The sequence below is a fragment of the Manacus candei genome, unplaced genomic scaffold (assembly GCF_025592945.1).
Source record: "Manacus candei isolate 608988 ecotype Guabito, Panama unplaced genomic scaffold, ASM2559294v1 h1tg000050l, whole genome shotgun sequence".
Classification (NCBI taxonomy): domain Eukaryota; kingdom Metazoa; phylum Chordata; class Aves; order Passeriformes; family Pipridae; genus Manacus; species Manacus candei.
The window spans coordinates 1,775,848-1,793,753 of record NW_026138098.1 but is presented as its reverse complement, the minus strand read 5'-3'; the positions used below and the strand labels follow the sequence as shown (position 1 = coordinate 1,793,753).

Below are 17,906 nucleotides of genomic sequence, written 5' to 3'. Positions count from 1 at the left end.
CTGAGGAGAAGCTGTGATTTTATTTAACATACCACTGTGAGCTCTCCCTGTCTATCAACAGAAGGTTTCCAGTGCTGGAGCAACACAGTCAAGGGCATCTCCTATTTATTTTTAAAAATTTATCTCAAATCCTGTAAGAACTATTTAGTTGAAGAACTCAGCCTTCATCAGTAACTTAATCTTCTGCTCCAGCAGTTACTAGTCCCACTTAAAACTGTAACTTAGCACCACTTACAAGGATCCTGCATGCAAGTTGGGAAATGCTGTCTTTGAATGAGAAAATGAGAGACTCCAGGAGAACTCTGAGAACAGCAGTTGGGTCCCTAAAGTATTCTGTGATTTAGGGCAACTAGAGCAAGCTTTCCTCCCCCCCAGACATCAGTTGTCACTCCTGTTTTCAGACTCCTGGTTCCCCAGGATCCAGGCTGGCTCCCTTGGCACGGCCAACACTTCCAGCTGATCAAGACTGGAATGTCAAGGAGAAATAAAAGTCCCTGGTGGACACAGTGACATGTAAGGCTCCTTTCCAATGGCATGACTTCCCACATGTAAAGTAGCCTTGCCCAAACATACTGAAACATAAACTGCTGGCACTGTGCCCGTGCTCTGAAGGCAATGGTACATTGTTTGGCTGTATGGGAAAGCCTAAAGAACTCAATTAATCACAGTGGACAAGGCTCTACCCTAAATTTGTGCAAAATGCCTAGGACAATGTGATCTTGATGCTGACTGGAGCTTCCAGACATGGTTATAGCACACATAAAAATTATTTACCTATATGCATGTATATACATCTAAAAACCCTAAAAAAATTTTCATATACATACATATTTATATACCTAAAAATAATTCAAGGAGAACCAGCAGCTTTTCTATGTTTGCTTTCCACGAACAATCGACCCGTTGACCTTCACCCACATGATGCAGTTGAGAAATGTAGCACAAGAGCCACGTTTGCCAAGGGAATTCTGGATCAGATAACTCTGCCTCTGAGCCTGGCTGTTCTCTCGGGTCACATGTGCATCATCACGGCCCAGGAGATGGGGATGTGTTTTCCAACGCTGTGATTTACTCACGAGCATTTTGTTTACAGGAAGTGAAATTAAGTCTGAGGAATAAGTGTTTTGTGACGAATTATTCGCCCTGAGAAAGCGGCAGCATTTAGCTGCTGTATTTTATTGACCTATAGAGCCCTTCTCACGGGTCCCAAAACACGCTGTGGTATTACAAATTAGGGGTCCCTGCAGAGGCTCCTAAAGTACTGCTAGAAAATGTCACCTGCAAGGATATAATATCATTCATCACCGAAATGAATGTGTCTTCTGAGGTGTAAACTAGCAGCTCTTGTAAGAGTAACATGAAAACAACTGCTTAAAGAAGTAGGATGCCATTTCTCTCAGAGTACGTACTTTTTTAGGTGGCCAGATCTGTTCTATTAGAAAATGACATTATATATGGCATTATATCAGCCATGTAGTGAATGTACCAGTCATTTTATTCAATAAAATATGCTTGTAATCTGGTACTTTTAAAAGAAACACTGTACTGCCTCCTAATTTTTTCTTTTAAATGTGGTAGGATGTTTTTCAAAGAAAAGGGAAGTCAGACACTTCACCCACAATTTGATTTTTCAACTGACATTACACACTTGGTTCCATTTTGCTCCTTGGGAAAAAAAAAATCTCCTTCTTGGGCCAGCACCAACTAAATCAGCATGTTATCTGTCTGCCCTCCATATGCCAGCTAGCAAGAGCTGAGGCACAGTGAGGCAACCAAGTGGCAGTTTGCTAGAGATCTCCTCCAAGGAACAACAATATTGTAATTTCTATCCATACAAGCACGTGCACCGTGCATATTGCACGTGGGCACATCAAGTGATTTAAAGCGTGGCTTGGTTTTCAAAAATAACATATTATTGCCTATTAATCACTGTCCTTGGAAGTCCTTTCATCAATTTACAGGCCCTCTTCTGCTGTGACTGCCAGCCATAATGATTTCACAAGCTGGGATGATGAAGACAAACATTAACTGTTGTTTACAACTACACTGGTCGTTGATTAAAAAAATAAATCCTCCTGGAGTCACAAGAACTCCGTCTGCAATCAGCCCGCTCATCCAGCGAGTAAAGCCCCGTGGTGCCCTGGAAAAGTGCTTGCTCAGAGCTGGAAGCCAAAGTGGAAGCTGAGAAGCTGCAGCGTGTCCTCCTCGGGGCTGGTTGCCCGCGCCGGCGCCGGGCAGAGCCGTGCCCGCTGGATGCACCCCGGCGGGTGGGATGCTGCCAGCAGCAGCCTCCTTCCACGGCTGGCACGCTGTGGCCACCACCATCCAGTCTAGCTAATCACACCAGGGTGTAAATCCACACCCTGTGCCTCAGACACCCCCTTGGGAAAAATCCAGGAAGGAGGGTTTTTCCACGTCTGACGTGCTGCAGCCCCTCGTGCAACATAATGTAAGCAATTAGAAGGAGGCTTGGGTAGAATGATCTCCATTTCGTGCCAACTAGGAACTAGATTCCTTAATGACATTTCTTCAGAGGAACTTTCATCATTTTCTTATGTCACCCAGTGCACGCCGAGGTAGGGTTTGGGGAGCTTTGTGATAGTTCTGTCTAATTTAGACAGGATGTACTTAGTGGAGGAACTGCTTCCTTCCATGATTACTGAATCACACTGTATTTATACAGGGCTCTGCGAAATTTCAGCCAGAGCACTCAGGCACCCAAGCTGCACAGGGACGATGCAGGCAGTACCTTCCTACCCAGAAAAGACTTCCTAAGGCTCTAGAGAGAGTGCTTACCTGTACACAGTATTTTCTCTGTGTAGGTCTTCCAAGCCACAAAGAATCTCTGCTGCATAAAACAAAGCTCTTTCCTCCTCAAAGCCTGGGTTTCCCATGTTGTAGATGTGAAACTTCAGGTCACCTCCGTTCATTATGGTCAGAACTAAACACAGGGCGTCCTTTGTTTCGTAGGCATAGGCTAAATTGACCTAGAAAAACATTTGAGGCACAGTTGTGACAGTTCAGTTAGCTGCTAAGAAGGAGGAGCTGGCTTTTCATTAAAGAATTTTTTTCTAGAAAAGTTAAAAAATGCATTGACTGAATTTGATATGGGACTTATCTAACGGCAAACACACAATTTAAAGGCACAGAAAAATCAGATGTTAGGAGCCTGCAGATTAATTTGTTCAATCCAGCCTATTTATCATCAGAAACCCTCAAGGCTCAGATAGCCTCACAGGCTGGACAAGCATACTAATTCCAGGCAGATTTTTTGATGTAAGAGGGACCTTAGTAATGAAGGGAAACTACACCTCCTGCTGCCCTGTTTTGCATCTCAGTAGGTTCCCTGGAAGGCCTAAACAGACCAGTCCTGGAGGATCCAGTGGACCATCACTGAGACATGAAGGTCAGTGTTATTTCTTTGAGGCTCTTGTGAGTGCCCCAGGAAAAACCAGTGAAGCCAAAAGCTAGCCATCACTTTTAAATACGTGCCACTGTTCTTGGCTTCTGCCAGAGGTAAGTAAACATCTTGTAAAGTAAATATCTATTGTATACACAGTGTTTCCTGAAATAAGTGTAAGGAACACGGCAGATGCTGAGATTACACCTTTCTCTTTTTTCTTTTTTTTTTTTTTTTTTAACTAAGGGAGGTTTTAAAAGAGGCACAAGAGCTGGTGTGACCCAGGAAAGCCCTACATCAGGCAGACCAGCTCCACTTCACTGCTTAGATGCTTCTACAAGCCAGTCTCTTCTGATCTATTCAGGTTGAACCTGCTTTAGTCTCTCCCGAGCTCCTCTCTCCCAGACCCTGGGAATTCAGGTAATCACGCTGGATAAAAATAGCTCAGGCTGATGCAGCTGTGATGCAAGTCAAGGCTGCCAAACGCATCACGTTCCCATGGCAGGCACAGGCTCCTTGGTCGGCGCATTTCTCACGCACCAGAGACCAAAATGAGACCCGGCGAAGGTGCAGGGGGCAGGACTGAGGTGCAAAGCAAAGGGCACCTTCCCAGGAGCGGGAGATGGAGGAGGCACCGGATTCAACCAGGGCAGTGCTCAGGAGGTGAGCAGGGAGCCGAGCTCAATACTCACTACAAACTGACTATTGACTTTTTCTAAGATCTGCTTCTCGTTTAGCGCCATGGATTCGCCTTTCCTCTTCTTGATCCTCTTCTTCTCTAATCTCTTGCAGGCGTACATCTTCCCCGTCGCCCGCACTTGGCAGGCGCAGACCTGCGAATTAGAGAGAACAATTGCTGGGTAATTCGAAGCAAACGCTGTGTCTGGGCTGCACTTTGCTCCTCACAATCTCTTCTGATTTAGTCCTTTTAAGGCGAGAGACCGAGGCTTAGCGAATAAGGCTTAGGCGGGGGCAGCAGGGGGAACCGACTACTGTTTCCAAACCTGCTGTGTAATACTGGTTTAATTATTTCACTTTCCTCCGCCTGCTTCCCTATCCCACCTCCTTTTGTCTGTGCAGATTGTGATCTGCTCGGCCACAGCCCGCCTGCACCTCCCCTGCCTCTCCAGCGACCTCCAGCCACCAGTAAAACACAATTAAGGGTGTGGACCCTCATTCAAATGTGAGTGTAACATCCAAACACAAAATAACCCTCAGAAGTGTTCTTTTCGGATTACAGTGTCCCGAGGGGTTAAGTAAAACTGTCAGCAATTAATGAAAATCAGCCTCTGTCGCATCAGGCTCCTGTACCTGCAGCGCCTAAAAAGTAAGAAACACTCTTTAACAGAAAGTTTCAGAATCACTCACCTCCCCAAAGCCGCCCTTCCCCAGTACCCTGTACTGCCGAAACGTGTTTTTCGTTACTGGTTGCCTGGAAGAAAAGGAAATAAATAAATAAATAAATAAATAAATAAATAAATAAATAAAAGGCACGCTACATTTAATGCACTCTCAGTGATTTATTTATTTCAGAGCATACTTTTGAAAAGCAAAATAGATAGATATTACATAATCACATTATCTCAGGGTAATCATATAATATAATATAATATATAATTATGTAATTACATTACTTCAATACTATGTATGGCTTGAACTTTTCAATTCCAACATATTAAGCTGTAATAAAATACAACACATTAGTGAGTCATCAGGATAATTTCTGCTAGCATCTTAAGACCAAGGAGGGTTCTGAATCTCCATTATACAGCTTTGGCTTTTGTTAAGCAAAGAGGGGGCCTGAAAGCTTCCAACAAGATATTAATTCCCATGATATATAGGATGGTGTAACACATGGCTTTGTTTGGTGCGCAAGACGAGAAAAAGAGATCCACTAGAAAATATTTCTGGTGTCTTAAACAAAACATGAAACTGATGTGAACCAAGGAAAGAAACAATCCTGGGAACAGGAGAGGTGGATTTATGTGGGAGAAGAGGAAGCCAAGCTCCAAGCCAGCCCGTCCCCCCTGGGCTACCTGCCTCCTATGGGAGTGTCACAGGCAAGAAGGGAGCAAAAACCAAATTAAGGGTTAAATAAGTCTGTCTCTGAGGGCAGAGTGCTCCCTAACAACCACGAGACATGATCTCTGTGCAATCTCACAGGCTTCCCACAAAATCTGCTCCACCAGAATGGCTCCAGATCCACATCTAACTTTTACTTTGCTACCACAGAGGTTTTATAACATGACAGAGAAGAATTCTAGATTCGTAGAGATCCGATTTTGTATCCACCACTCCATTTCCAAAGTTTTACAGCTATCTTAGCAGTGGAAATGGATATTCCTCCCATCCTTGTTCCCCTCTGGCAGGTGGCCAGCCTGCAGAGGGAGCACAGTTATGTGGCTGTTCCCACCACAGGGATGATGAGGTTGATGACAATGAGGAATAAATGTTAAAGTGAATAGTTTCATTAATGTCCATTATTGTTTTTCGAAGTGGAAGAAGAAAAATAACGGAGAAGGTCAAAGCTAGAAGAGGAAAAGATGCTATTTTCAGGCTTCTGCGAGGCTGCTGCAAATGCTGTTGGGGTTAAAAGCAACAATTAGCAGTGATAACTACATGTTCAGCAATGTCCCTGGAATAAATGGACTGTGTGACTGCTCCGTTGGAGCCAGCAGGCTGTCAGAAGGAGCTGGTGATCACTCCATGCTGCTAACATCTCTGTGCTAACCTAAAAGCAGTTCTCCCAGCTTCTTAAGCCAGGCATATCCAATGGCTTGTCCTAGTTGTTGGGGGAATGGGAAAAAAAAAAAAATCCTCAAAGCATTTCAGAAAATTCCTTATCCCAGAGGTGAAAACAGGTAGGAAATAGCCTGGCCAGAGACGAATCTTCCCATGGGTTTTTTTTTAATTGAAATGGAAGAGTAAATGCTGGGCTCTGCGAAGATGGCACGTGGAGCATGTCCTGGCACAAAAGGGCCCCTCTGCCCACCCCTCCTGTGCAGCAGCTCTGCAGCTTTCCAGGGAGAGGAACTGGCCCAGCTCCTTTGATCTCCGAGGCCTCCCGCTGACACACACCGCTGGTGGCTCCTGCCCTAACGCATCCGCCCTAATTAATCCCATTTGTGGAAACTGGGTCTCCTCTCAGCTCAAGGTCACTGTTACCCAGCAGTGAACGTCTGCTACAGCCCTCCCTGACAGGGAAAAGGCAGGACCCCCTTTCCTCGCAAATTAATACCCACTAAGGCTGCTTGGTTATTAAATGTGCTCAGAAATGTTGAGCAAATACATATGGTTTGAGGACCTTCTCTGTTTAGAGTGATTTAATAACAGTGACAACTGGTGCAGAGAAAAAGTCACCATATTCAGAAAAGACAGCTGAAGTTGCTGAATGAACATTAATCATACCTAATACACCTCATGCACCTAATACCATTAAAGGGCCAAACACTCGAGCTGTAGAAGCAAACATATCAGATTTTTGAGCATATTCTATGTATTTTGCATGGAAAGTAAAAATAAACATTTTTATTTATTTTCATTTAAAAAGAAATAAATCTTGTGACAACTTACCTTTCCAGCCACTTCCACTGAAGAAACCTGTCGAAGTACATGCTGCTCAGGTATTCTTGGAATGGTTCCCCACTGAGGTGGTCAAGGACAGATCTATCTCAGATGAAAAGGATATATAAGCATTTTATAATCCTGAACTTGGAGGCAAAAGAGAAACAAAACAAGAGGAAAAAAAATCCAGACTTCTCATCTGCTAGGATTATTTTACTTTCACTTTATTTTTCACTTTATTTTACTCCCAGTTTCAATCTTGCAACAAAGTGATATGTTTGATGTATTTCATAACAGGAGGCCTTATACAAGCTGAGCAGTAATATACACTGAAAATTAATAGGGCAACTCCCATTGGCTTCAATGAACTTTTCCAGAGGTTGTTAGCCACTAGACAACAAATGTCTTTACTTCTGTTACTCAATTAACACTACTCCCTCAGGAACTGAGCTCCTAAACCTTGGGGGACGTTTATATCTGGATAGAGAATTTCTGGCTGAAGCCCATCTCTGCCAAAGAGGCTCCCTCAGAAGCACCATTCTGAGTAAAAATATCAATTTCAATTCCTGCTACACAGAAGAAGGAGTACATGTGACTGAAGTCAAAGGGGTTTTCCCAACAGCTATGTACTTTGTAGAGCAAAACAGAAGAAAGAAAAGTCTGAACAGGGATATGGATTTGTTTCTGGACAAAGAACAAGCATTTTGGGGCTCATGCAGTGGGTGCAAAATCTTTTGCATAATGAAAAGGAATAAAGGAATAAAAAGGCCAGTCTGCAAACGCGAGAACAAAGTCTGTTGCTTGTGACAGGCAGCCAGAGACCATCAGGCATCCCATAAGAGAGGCCAAGGGTTCAGAACTAAGCAAAGAGGGGCTGAGCTGAGCCAGCTGACTGAAATGAAGGTGGTTGCACTGTTTGCCAGGGGGCTGCTGTTGGTCCTTGCCTTGCTTACCCACCTCTGCCAGCAGCACTGGCAGGACAAAAGTTGGTTTGGGGTGAAAAATGCCCATTAAAACAGGAGTATTTCTGTCTTGGTGTATACAGACACTTTTGTGTCCATGTCTAAGGGTATACAGACACATTTCCAGATTTTGCTGGAAGGAGGAAAGCCTCTCTGAAGGACTACTCTAGTTTGGGAATGGATAGTCTATGTCTTACCCTGAGGCAGTTCTAGACCTGAGCAGACAAGTCATCATGAATAATGTGTCTCCCCTGTTCCTGAGCTACTATTTTTGGAATTTCTCAGCTCTTAATTTTTTTTTTTTTAATTCTTGCACCCTTAGTTTGGAGCAGGCAGGTAATTGCACACACTCAACAAGTCAAATTTTTGTCTTCATTAGCTTTGACTGGACACAGATAATACAGTTCCCCTAATGGATTCAAGCTTACAAAATAAAATAAAAAGTAAGTCTTAGATGTGCAGTTTTAAATGGAGGCAGGAGCAGACAGTCAAAATATTAAAGGTCAAAGCAGGAGTTAGAGTTACACATGAATTTTTCTTGCAGACTGATTTTTATTTATGAAGATGTGAACGACACTCATCCCTGTCCCTACTCCTACAGGACAGCAGGCTTCATATTTGTATGTATGCCTCCCTTCTTTGGTCTGAACTCTTTCAAAATTAACGTTATTCAATACCAGTAAATACCAACAGCAAGTTTTTAAAAGTTCCTTTTGACCTCATTTCAGTCCGTGTGAAATGACCAGCATATTTATTACCAGGGCTTCAAACCTGGCTCATTTATCTGCTTCAGAGATGAAGGAATGGCCGTGGGTGAATGCGGGCCTGCATTAAGTGGTGTCCAATGCTCGCCTCTTCCATTCAGTTAATTAAAAGCCCCACGTATTTTAGAAGAACAATAGCTGCCTTTCAGCAGTTGTTTGCTTTTGAGTTCCCCCTCTTTGGCAACAACGAAGTGCATTTTAGAGGGAACTGTCAGCTTTCAAAGCGATTGGAGGACTGGGAGCAGGCATCAGGGGGGTTTGTGTGGAGCACAGCTCTGCCTTTGTCGCTGGGACTGGCACACACCAGCCGTATGAGCTGCAGAGCATCTCTACACGGCACCCGCCACGCTCTAAGAGAGGGCCAGAAATAACCCACAGCTCCTACCAACGCAAAGAATAACTGAAAACAGAAAAGGTCAATGAAATGAGTCAAAACAATGAATGACAGCGGAGCGAATGTTACAAATCCCCATTACATCATCCAGGGAAAACAAACCGCGCTCGGCCAGAAACCACATGGGCCGGCGTGTGATGATCCCTCCTTTTCATATTTTTGTTGGGTTATGAGCTACTGGCCAGCGTTTGCAAAGGCAGATCGCATACCTGGAGCTTTAGCACATAATGGCCCCAATCGCCTCCCCGCTGCAGGAACTGATAAGCCTTTTCCCAAACAAAGGGGGAAATAATGCCCGTTGGTTGGAACGCCAAGGGCAGACAGAAAGCATTAAAAAAGCCCCATTCTCCTGGTGAAGATTTTCTGGAAAAGCCATGCGGAGCAAGTCTGCACATTCCTCTGTCTAAATGGACCGTATAGCCACTTAATTTTTATTCACTTTGAAACAGAGATGTTTTCTTTGGATACATTATCATCGTAGCTCTTTTCACACAGCATGAAATCCATGGTTGGTTTACTTGGCTAGAACACTGTCAAATACCTGAAACAGTAAGGGCCTGTGTGTAGTGTATATAATGGCATGGAAATATTTGTTGCATTTTGTTCAGATGAAATGACTTCACTCCTTGTCAGCTATGCCTCCAGGATCAGGAGCAGAAGCCAAAGATACCTGCCTCAGGTTCGAACTGCAGTGTTTCTCCCCACCTGACACATTCCTCACGAGCTGCTGGCTGCAGCCCTGTGATCTTTGGGGATCGAGTTATACTTACTTTGTACAGTGGGAGAACAGCTCTTTGCAGGGGCTGTTTTCGAGTTTCTCCTCTGTCTGCTGGACAAGGTCTCGACTGACTTCGGCAACGTAGGCTGGAGACTGGAGAGAGAAGAGAGGGGCACGTTAAGTCAGTGATGAGGTGCAGATTCTCCTCTCTTAACGTGTAAAAGGCACATTCATTATTTATGCCCTGAGCCGCTTCCATTCGATTCCAGCGGTTGTGTAAAAGCAAAGGAGCTTTACGTCAAACAGCAGTAAAATAGGATACCGTGGCAACTCGCTCCACATTCCACCCTATCCCCACACTGCTTTTCTGCCTTCTCCTGTACCTTCACCTCCTTGCCCAGCCTCATGAATATGCAGGACACAATACTTGCCAATTCTTTGAACTGCTCCCTTGCATCCCATGAAAAATGTGCTGGCCTGAACTGTGTACAGGCCATTCTATTAAACAAAAGAGAATTTGCCCAGTGTTTTCACTTCATGGGCGATTCACTGTGCTGTCTGAAAAATCCAGCAAAGCAAAACAAGAGCAGAGCACTGGTATATATATGTGTGTGCACATATATATATATATATATATATATATATAAAGATGTTCACAAAAGTGTCTGGATGAACACCTTGGTTCACCCTTAAAGGGAAAAAGAATAATTCAGCAGCTTTAAAATGATATTTTCAAAGAGGAACTTTGCCAACCAAGCACATAAACTCTTTTCATCCTCTCCTCCCTTTGGAGACAATGTACATTCAGCCCCTTCAAAAAGCCCTTGCCAAAGAGAGGTCTCTTGCAGTATGCCTTGATGGTTAACCAGTTTAAGATGTTTGGGATTAATTATCTAAAAAGACAGTTTTTAGGCAGTCCACATTCTTACTCATTGAATGCACACTGTAATTGTATTAAAAAGTGTATATTTGTATGTGTATGTGCACCTATTTATAGGCAATTCTCCCATTTACATCAAAGTCCCTTTATATAAACAATTTAATTCGGGTATTTACAATAAATCCAGCCATAGATGACAAAATCCTCTTTCCCTGCAGAAGCCTTAACACTCTATAAGGTCCCCCATCCGTGGCCATGACCACCAGATGTGCTGAGTGGGTGGGTCACAGAGCATCATCACTCATTCCTGGCCAGATGTTCTCATTAACTCACCCTTAGTTGGAGATGTCTTGGCAAGCACTGAAACACAGTGCAGGCAGAGTTCAAAAACACTGGGAATAAGGACAGAGGAAGGGGCAGAGGTGGAGCCACAGAAAATCCCCAGCATGGGGAAAGCTGAATTAAGTCTTTTATCTTTTCCTTCCCGCTGCTGAAATGTGAATCTGATCCTGCTTGTGACATGAAAAAGTAAGTTTGTTCCACTTGAATGTTTTCAAATAGGAATGTGGTTTAGAGGACTGTCTGTGCATGCTGTGTAATGCAGCCTCACTGTTCAGCCTTGACAGACCATCTGCAGAACGTGCTGGGGATACCTTTGACCTCATCCAAATGTTTCCTCGTTTCCTCAATATATTCCTCCATTTCCTCAGCAAAAGATATCTAGGGAACAACTATTTTTAATCACAGACAGAGTAGATTACTAATAATTAAGAAATTTCATAGTTTCTTGAGAGGCAGATAAGCCCCCATGTTATCATCCAGAAGTTGAGGAGACTGAGACAAAGCCAGACATTCTCAGCTTGATTGACCACTGAGGCTGACAGGAACTGAGAACTGTAGAACAAGTCTCAGTAAACCAGAAAACTTACAGAAATCCTTAACTATAGATGCCCATGATGAAATCTAAGCCCCAGTTTTAGTTCAAGAGAGTAAGTAGAGGCAAGAGTGAAGCAGTGAAAGAACTAGGAAAAAAACTCAGAAGTCCCATTTTCCAGTCCTAAAGCATTGAATCTGTTGGGGGGAAAGAAGAAGGGAAGCAGATTTTAAAAAAAAAGCCTTTTAAAGCAATACTGAGATATAAACCAAAGCCTAATGATTAGCAGTATTTCAGGTGATTTTGGATAGAGATAGATGAATTAATACCTTTCATGTACAGTTTTTGTACTCAGTGGGTAACATTTGCAGCCCAAAGCTGGTATGTGCCTGAGTGAATCCAGTTCAAGATGAACATCTCTCTGATTTACATGGTCCAGAAACACCACTGAACTCCACAGTGTTTGTACTGCTGTGAATCAGGAAGGTTGTCTGAGGTGAATGGAGCAGCACTTCAGGAAAACTGACACTAGAACCTGTAACTGAAGTTACTAGTACCTAAATCTAGAACTTTTTCTACATTTATAGGTCAAAGCTGGAATCCAAAAGCTAAGTACTACACTGCATAATTAGTCATTTAGACCAAGTGACTTGATTCTTACTCATACCAGGCAACTTCATGTCCCTATGGGAATTCATTTCCCAATGGAAGGTAAGTTGCCTTGAGGTTAGTGTTGAAGATCATGCCCAGGATGCATTACTAGAGTACTAAATCCATCAAACTTCCTCTGAGATCAAAGTACATTTAAAAAAAAAAAACTATAAGCATCAGCTAACTCTTATTCATAATAAGAAATTAAATTCTTGGAGGGAACAGAAGGAAGAACAAGAAAAAGAAATGGTCAGACAATGTGGGAATTATTTAAGAATGACACAAACTGTGATTCCTCTCTCCAGGCTTGTGGGAGATACATTCACCACTCGGTTTTTCAAAACCACTCATTGCTGACCTTTGAATCTTTGCTTCCTCTGAACAAATTGAGGGCCAGCTAACAATATCAAGGTAGGCAAAGACATAACACACTGACATCCTGGACATGGACTAAAGCCTTACAGTGTAGTGCAAACACTTTATTAGACCATTTCATTTTCTATAACCAAAAAAAACTCACCTTTTTTTTTTTTTTTCCAGAGGCTGATAATTTCCAAAGGTTCTGCAGGCCCAGCAAAACATTTTATGTCATTCTGCAGCCCCTCCTTGTGTTCAGGGCACCACGTGCATGAAAGAAGCACACCCAACCCTTTCTAACCCTGCACACGGTTCTAGGGAGCCTTTATATGATCCTTCCTGAGATTTTCCTTGAGACTTCATAGTTCCCACTGCTCCCATTAAACAGCCATGGCTGCCATTTTCCCTGTGTGAGTACTGTGCATACCTACAGCCTTCAAATGTTCAAACAAAGCCAGAAACAATTACAAGCCAAAACCCAACCCACCAACTGACTTTTGCTCCCCTGGAGAACAATTAGGCAGCACAGGTTATGAGTGCAAGGAAGCATTTGGATCCCAAGAGTGAAAGCTTCCAAAGGTAACACTCTGGCCATTTACAGATGAAAAAGTTGCTTCTTCCCTGGAGAGGTGCAGAAGATTTCTGCAGCCCCAGTGAAATGGTTATTAACACCATTCTCCTGCTGCATTATGGGCAATGGCTGTAAAAGCAAATTCAGCTTTTACAGGGGAACAGAGACACCTTTTCCAACATATTAAATGTCCTGTGGCAGCTAGGAGAGCAATACACCACGATTAAGACCATTACCTCTGAGTTTGTGACAAAGAATATTCTGCTAACTCTTCAGAAACACCTGCAGAAACCAGTTACATTTTCTTGCATTCAAAACAAAACACTGGGGAGTTTTAACAAGTACAGTCCCATATTTCCTCTAATGGCTATTCTGTTTCCTGAAGGCAAGGAAAGCGATTCTTGAACTCCTTTACAATAACATAAATCAGAAATTATGCCAGTCAACTCAACAAAGTAACACCAGGGTAAAGCTGATGGAACCTAAACCAGATTAATGGCCAGACTCTGGCAGCACAAGAAGTGCTTAAATTGATCCTACAACAAAAATTTCTCTCATCACGTTATCTTCTTTGACCACACAATGTAATAAGAGTCCAGAAGTCCACAGTACTTTCACCAGGTTTTAACCAAAATCTCCTACCTCCTGTATCTTCCCCTTTATGACCAGAAACTGAAAACCTTTGTATAAATATTTTGCTGGCAAAGCAACATCTTGGTTTTATGATGCCTCTTGCTTAATTTTTAAGAAAAGAATGTAACTAGGAATTGCATTAGTGGTTATCTGAGAAAAAAAGAAAAGGGTGCTCAGTTACTTCTGAGTTACTTCTGCACATACAGCACAAACCTGCATGAGCAGAGTTGGTTTATTGTGTGTAATGCTGCTGTTTCCATGGAAAAAGTGCCCAAATGACAAAGGGAACTGAGAGGGATGTGTTGAGACCCCAGCTAAAGACACTCACTCACCATTTCAGAAAGCTACAGACAGCTGACAAGAGCACCAAGTGCCTGGAGAGTCGAGAACTATGTCTGGGGGAAAAAAGCCCCAAAGGAAAGCATTGGGGAATTAAATCTGTTTAGTCTGGAAAAGCAAGGGTGAAACATGACAAAGGTCTTTTAATATAAAAATGGTTTTAATAAAGAGGGCAGGGATCAATTATTCTGCATATTCTGCTCTACACTGGGGGAATGATGTGAAGAAATCCACTTAATTGGATATGAAGGCTTTTTTAGAAAAATTTTCACACAGGGAAGCAGAAGAACAGGCATATGAATACTGTGGAATCTGTTCTCAGAGGTCTGAAAGACCTCCAAGGGCACTCAGACATCTGTTGATCATCTAAGTGTATTTGATCTCTGTTCAGTGCAAGAGGCTCTTGAGCCCTCTCCCAGTCCTTTGTATAAATGATTTTGCAAAACACTGGGCTCCATAAAACACAGGCACATGGCATGGCCCTGAGAACAGCTGAGGAAGGGAGTTTGTGTGCTGAGTGCTCACCAAAGGAAACCTGAAGCTCTGAGCAAGGGAATAAGTATCTTCTTTGCAAATGATCAGTCCTGCTTCAAGGACACTTGTCTCCATCGTCACTGTCTCCTAAAGCAATAAATGAAAGAGCCTGCAGAACCCTGAACTTCTGATCAGAAAAAGGGAGAGCTTCGAGTTCAGTCAGACTGCCTTTGCAAGAAAGAGAACGGGGTAATTCTTTATCCTTACACAGATCCTTTCATCTAAGAACCAGCAAATATTAAAGCTTCATTGCCTGATTAAGTCTTCATGAGCTAGGTGGCAATCTCACAATATTTTACAGAGCAGTGAACGGGAGGTTGAGAGATGTGTTTCGCAGAGGGGCTGATCATCATCTCTAAATGAAATCAAAGAAGCCTCACTGAGATACACGAAAGCTGGAGGTGCTCAGATTCCACAAACCAGTCCAACTGTAGCTTGCAATTAGTGAATAAGGAACAGAAACCTAGAAATCCAGGCTTTCATTTTCTACCAACTCTTGCCAGAGTGGATGTGAGTCATCACAGTACCTTAAAGCACAACTGTTCATCACTACAAAAGCCATATGAACCAGAAGGACATGGCACTCTTTAGACTGAACAGACCTCATGCAAACTTTTGTCATAAACACAATTGCCTTCCTGGCAAGTTTCAGGCATGCAGCCACGACACTGAAACACGAGGAGTTATTTTAAAAGTCACTTGCGTAAAATAAATAATGTGCAGCATATGTTATGTTTCAGGTTATGAAAACATTCCACAACAAACTAGCTTAAAACAATTAAAAATGTTTCATCAATGGACAAAAGTTCAAGGGCATAACTTTTCTCGAGCTGTCTCTGGTTCCAAGCATTTGTCTTAATGATGTGTGTATTTTCAGATGTTGACAGCAACGTTCCACATATAATCTATCTACAAATCTCCAGATTTGCTACTAGTAGAGCCCTCAAAACTATGAAAGAAACAGGCTAAAACGAACTTTCGTGTGAGGCGGTGCATGATGGGATGGGAAGAGCTCACACACAAAAACCTGGAGGTTCTGCCTTTCTCCAGCTGTGGTGTTTCTGCATTTGATCTGCACTCACACGGCCGTGACCCGAGAGCAGCTCTGGGGAGCAATGGTTTGTGTCCAGGCTGGGCAGGCTGACACATGCAATGCCGTTTCTGCTGCTGCTTTTGCAGAGTCACATCGTTCCCCAGATGCTGGAGGAAGGCTCAGCTGGCAGGGGGAGCAGCTACCAGGACAGGCAGCAATGCTGTGACTGTCAGGGGTGACTGTCCTCAGCCCTTTGAGGCAAACCCTCATGAGGAGTCATAAGGAGGACAGTAAGCAGAGAGAGTACTAGAAAAAGGGAGACTGGGTAGATGTATGCAAGTCATGCTGGTAGGCACAAAATCAGGGAGAGACAAGTTCATGTGCTCAGATAATGCACATTTTCAAAGGGGAAAGACAACAGAAGGCAAAACAGAGGCACAAAATTGTGCATCTTTGCGCCTCCGAGGCTTATCTGCTCCTTGTGGCAGGAGATTCACCCCGAGAACTGGCCTGTGGTGTCTCCACTGGGGTCTGCACTGCTGCCCTGAGAGCAGGGAACACACCAGCGCAGGGCACAGCGTGGGCTCTGCTCTCCCCACTGCAGGGAGACATCTGGAGCCACTCTGGGTGCCTGATGTCACCTCACCTCCCCACTTTGGGGGGTCAGGGGCAGGCCAACGCCAGCTGAGATCCAGTGCCATTGACAGCCTGGGAAGTTCTGACCGTGCAGCTGGGGACTGACAGAGGGGAAGCACGAAGGGGCTGACAGTGAGAATCCAAGAATGCTCTAGGTTGGGAAAGACCTGCAGGATCACCAAGCCCAACTGAGAAATGCAGAGGGAAGTAGGGGAGGAGGAGATGGAGTGTCTTGGTTGTAGATTTTGGGAAGTCCCTGGTGAGAGAAAGGACAGCTGTCACAGCACATGCAGCCTCCTGATGCTTTTTGGTGTTACGCACAAATATGTCAGAACATTCTTTTGCCTTGCCCTGTGTCTGATCTTATCTGTTCAGTTTTAGCTCTGTTTGTAGCAAACAGCCAATTCTACATCAGGAGCAGCTGCAACACTTTAAGTCATCAACTTCTGCTTTTTCTTTTTACTTTTTTTTTCCCCTACCACAGTCATTTGGGTCTGTATGAGGCAAACCAGTAAAGCAAAAGGCTTCATAATTTCAGGATATTTGCTTTGAGATGACAGATGTAGGAACTGGCAGTGAGGTGGACGGGGAGCATGGAAGGCAGCTGTGTTATTAGTAGCAATTTATCCATTATGACAGTGTGTAGACATGATACCTAAGTGTGGGGGCCTGTAATGCCAGGCACTATGTACACAGGTCATGAGAGTTAGAGCTTCCAAAGCCAACTGATCTCACCAGCCCTGAGAGTGGGAGGAGAAGACAAAGACATGAAATGCCCCATCCAGGATTACAGAATGGGTCAATGGCAGGGAAGATGTTGAACCTGGTCCTGTTCTCTGACCACATGGTATTTTCAGCACTGAGGGCAGGATCCCTTGCTGGCAGATCAGTGAAGGGAATCAGCAGTGCCTCTGAACTCTGGGGTTTGTTTGGCAGCTGCAAGCTGATCTGGAGTCATGACAAATCTGTTTTCCCTCATATTCTACTAAACTATCAAAACACAGGTTGACACACAGAAAAACACAATGACTGGAGACAACAGAGCCCTGAGCAAACAGCTGAGCGTGTTCCTCTGCCTGGAGGGGTTGTGCTGATCCATCACAGAAGGCCTTGCTCAACACCTCAGTTCTTGCAAGAGATCTGATGGAGCTTCAGGCCCACTCACTTGATCTGGACTCCCCAGGGTGCCTCTTGTGCCTCATCAAACCCACCAGTAGGAAAAGGACAAGTTTCCTCTCTAGATTTCCTTCCTCTTTGGTGCTGGGGTACAAGTTGCAGTCTAGAACTATGCCCTTCCTTGGAGAAACTCTGCAACCACCAAGGTTTCCTTTCTGATAAGTGCATGGGAAGTATATGAAATATTTTTCAGGGATCTCCTGTTAGTCCAGGGCCTATAGCTATCTGGCTATACCTTGTTTTTACTCTTCTCATTAGACATTTTTGTAGCTGCTTCTTTCTGGAAACCACGTTTCTGTTCCTGATAGTGGCAACAGCCACGCAAATGGTGTGAGTCAACATGTTTCCTACAGAAAGCTCTTCAATCCGAAGTGTGGTTTCCTTGGAATCTCGACTTATTTGATTCAGAGAAATTTGGGG

General features: G+C 43.7%; 1 protein-coding gene across 5 annotated transcripts in view; it reads right to left on the bottom strand.

The window, feature by feature from the left end:
* Window positions 1-17,906, bottom strand: part of GRK5 (G protein-coupled receptor kinase 5) — a 153,772-nt gene that overhangs the window by 20,343 nt on the left and 115,523 nt on the right. For 4 of the 5 annotated variants that reach the window (XR_007906768.1, XM_051800384.1, XM_051800386.1 and 1 more), the window contains 5 exons: window positions 9,855-9,955; window positions 6,974-7,066; window positions 4,769-4,832; window positions 4,093-4,233; window positions 2,797-2,987 (listed from right to left, as the gene is read on the bottom strand). Coding sequence is in view for 4 of the 5 variants with exons in the window: in XM_051800384.1 (XP_051656344.1) it covers window positions 2,797-2,987; window positions 4,093-4,233; window positions 4,769-4,832; window positions 6,974-7,066; window positions 9,855-9,955 (590 nt within the window). In the remaining variant the exon portion in view is untranslated. Of the gene's footprint in view, window positions 1-2,796; window positions 2,988-4,092; window positions 4,234-4,768; window positions 4,833-6,973; window positions 7,071-9,854; window positions 9,956-17,906 lie in introns of all 5 variants that reach the window. The other variant, XM_051800387.1, reaches the window with a different exon arrangement.